This window comes from Austrofundulus limnaeus, unplaced genomic scaffold, assembly GCF_001266775.1.
Source record: "Austrofundulus limnaeus strain Quisiro unplaced genomic scaffold, Austrofundulus_limnaeus-1.0 Scaffold552, whole genome shotgun sequence".
In the NCBI taxonomy this organism is placed as follows: Eukaryota; Metazoa; Chordata; class Actinopteri; order Cyprinodontiformes; family Rivulidae; genus Austrofundulus; species Austrofundulus limnaeus.
Window position 1 is genome coordinate 294,604 of NW_013952954.1, and position 2,863 is coordinate 297,466.

At 39.5% G+C, this 2,863-nt stretch overlaps 1 protein-coding gene across 1 annotated transcript in view; it reads right to left on the reverse strand.

Moving 5' to 3' along the window:
- The window catches only part of LOC106530728 (tetraspanin-13), an 11,117-nt gene that overhangs the window by 5,192 nt on the left and 3,062 nt on the right, over positions 1-2,863 (reverse strand). Inside the window, exons 2-3 of the mRNA XM_014026419.1 lie at positions 633-800; positions 475-555 (exon numbers count right to left, since the gene is read on the reverse strand). Coding sequence (XP_013881873.1) covers positions 475-555; positions 633-800 — 249 coding nt within the window. The remainder of the gene's footprint in view (positions 1-474; positions 556-632; positions 801-2,863) is intronic.

The following is a 2,863-nucleotide window of genomic DNA, read 5'->3' on the forward strand; positions in this document are numbered from 1 at the left end:
GGACCCCCACAGACCCCTGATCCAAGCCCAGGACCCCCACAGACCCCTGATCCAAGCCCAGGACCCCCACAGACCCCTGATCCAAGCCCAGGACCCCCACAGACCCCTGATACAAGCCCAGGACCCCCACAGACCCCTGATACAAACTCAGGACCCTCAGAGACCCCTGATACAAACTCAGGACCCTCAGAGACCCCTGATCCAAGCCCAGGACCCCCACAGACCCCTGATACAAACTCAGGACCCTCAGAGACCCCTGATACAAACTCAGGACCCTCACAGACCCCTGATCCAAGCCCAGGATCTTCACATACCCCTGATCCAAGCCCAGGACCCCCACAGACCCCTGATCCAAACAGGACCCTCACAGACCCCTGATCCAAACAGGACCCTCACAGACCCCTGATCCAAACTTAGGACCCCCACAGACCCCTGATCCAAGCGGTCTGGGTCCTGTGGGTGGTCTGGACTCACCTGCTGGTCCTTGTTGAGAGCCAGGCAGGCGCAGGAGATGGAGAACTGCAGCACGAAGACCAGGGACAGGATGATCATGTACTGGACCAGGTTCAGGACCTTTAACCCCTCGATGGCTGGGAGGTTGGAGACAAACAGACGACAGACAGGAAGGATACGAAGAAGAGCAGGACCTGCTGGTGCTTCATGGCCCCACACAGACCCACGAAGGCCACCAGCAGGAGGAAGACCCCCACCCCGATGACCCCCGCCACCACGTTGATGCTGGACACCAGACCGAACCACTTCCCCCAGGCCGCCACGCCGATCAGGAGCAGACTCACCATCTGAGGAGGAAACTCAGACTCTTGTTCTGAAAGCTTCAAGACTCTTATTCTGAAAGGATCAGCTTCTTCCTGTGGGCCTTTATTTTAAATTTCTCACTGCATTTATGTTATTGATTTAGATTATAAATATCTATTATAATAAAACTTTACAGATAAAAACATGATTCATAAAAATATAATATAATTATTTTGCTTTTATTAATCAAAATTAATCAAATCAAGTTAATTAAAATGAGTTTTAGCTGCTTTTTAAAAAGTATCTGGATTTTATTTTCCAACCAAAAAACAAAAAATAAATAAAAAAAAACTGCCAAATGTTTTCCTGAAACAGTTTTGTTCTCGTCTGTCAGCCGGACGTTAAAACAACTGAAAATCAGTGTAAATGTGAGCAGAGTGGACGCCTGGACGTGGAAAAATGTCCTGAAGGACAAAAACAGGAAGTCCTGAAAGACAACGTCCTCAGGAAATGTCTGCTTGTCGTCGACTGGAGGAGAAACATTTAAACAGAAACATTTAAAACAGAAACATTTAAACCAGAAACATTTAAAACAGAAACATTTAAAACAGAAACATTTAAACCAGAAACATTTAAAACAGAAACATTTAAAACAGAAACATTTAAACAGAAACATTTAAACAGAAACATTTGAACAGTGAGACAATCTGTTAATAAAGTTTAAAAAGACCAAATGTCTGACTTTTATCATTAAATTAAATTTTATAACAGATTTTATGTTTGACTTTATAAAACTCCAGGTTGGAATAAAATGTTAAAAAGCTTCTGCTGAATGTATGAATGAATGAATGAATGAATGAATAAATGAATAAATAAATTTGTTTTGTTTCTTTAAAGTTAAAGATCTGTGAACTAAAACTTCCTTCAAGATCCTGTCAGGACGGCAAGCCCTTTGGTCATTTATTCCACATCCTTCCTCTCACCACTGCTCTGTGACCAGTCTGCACCAGCTGGACGTTTGGTCACAGTTTAACAGACTAACTAGTGACACTTTCTGTTCAACTAGTTGGAGCTGCAGGTAAATAGTTTGCTGAACAGTTGGTTTGTTTGACAGCTGTTAAACTAGTTAATCTGTCATTCAAGGTAACTGGTAATTATCTAAAAACACACATTCACCAGTCGACTACTGAGACATGAAAATTTAACTAGTAGCCAATTCTAAAGTGTTAACTAGTGACAGTAAATCTGGCCTTGCTAATTAACCAGTCAACATTTGTCATTTTCAGCTGCACTGAGTGGTTCGAACAAAAACATGTCAGCTGGTTACAGTTTAGGTTGAACTAGTTGTCAGTCGGTGCAATCTGGGTTCAAAATTAAGACACTAGTTAACTTGTACAACACAGTCAACTAGTCCATCAGTCAGTTAGTGTGTGATAAAATAAACTAGTTGGGATTTTTGGGTTACTAGTGAGTCAAATGGCTGACTAGTACAACTTTGGCTCCAATTAGATGGTTAAAAATACCACTAGTTGTTTTTAAATCCACTAAAGTCAACAACTGTCAGCTAATATTCAAATACCTTCATAGTGAAACACAAACTACTACTAGTTAACTGTGATTAAAAATGTGTTCATTAGCTGACCAGAAAACATTCTATAGTTGACACTAAACTTTAAAAAAACAGAGGTTTAAAGTAACTAAGTACAAATACTTTACTTTAGTAGAAATTTTGGCTATCTGTACTTTACTTGAATAATTATTTTTCAGCGTACTTTTTCCTTTTACACAACTATCTGTTTCTACTCCTTACATTTTTTAAAAAAGTAAGAAGTAGAAAGTCATTCTTGTTTTATTCCAGATTATTGTTAAAATATACTATCCTGATAAACTGTCCTGGACAGAAGGAATTTAACTGGATGAATAAGAAGTATAAATATATAACATTCTGATACTGTATTTAGTTTGTATACATACATACATACATACATACCATACATACATACCATACATACATACCATACATACATACATACCATACATACATACCATACATACATACCATACATACATACCATACATACATACCATACATACATACATACCATAC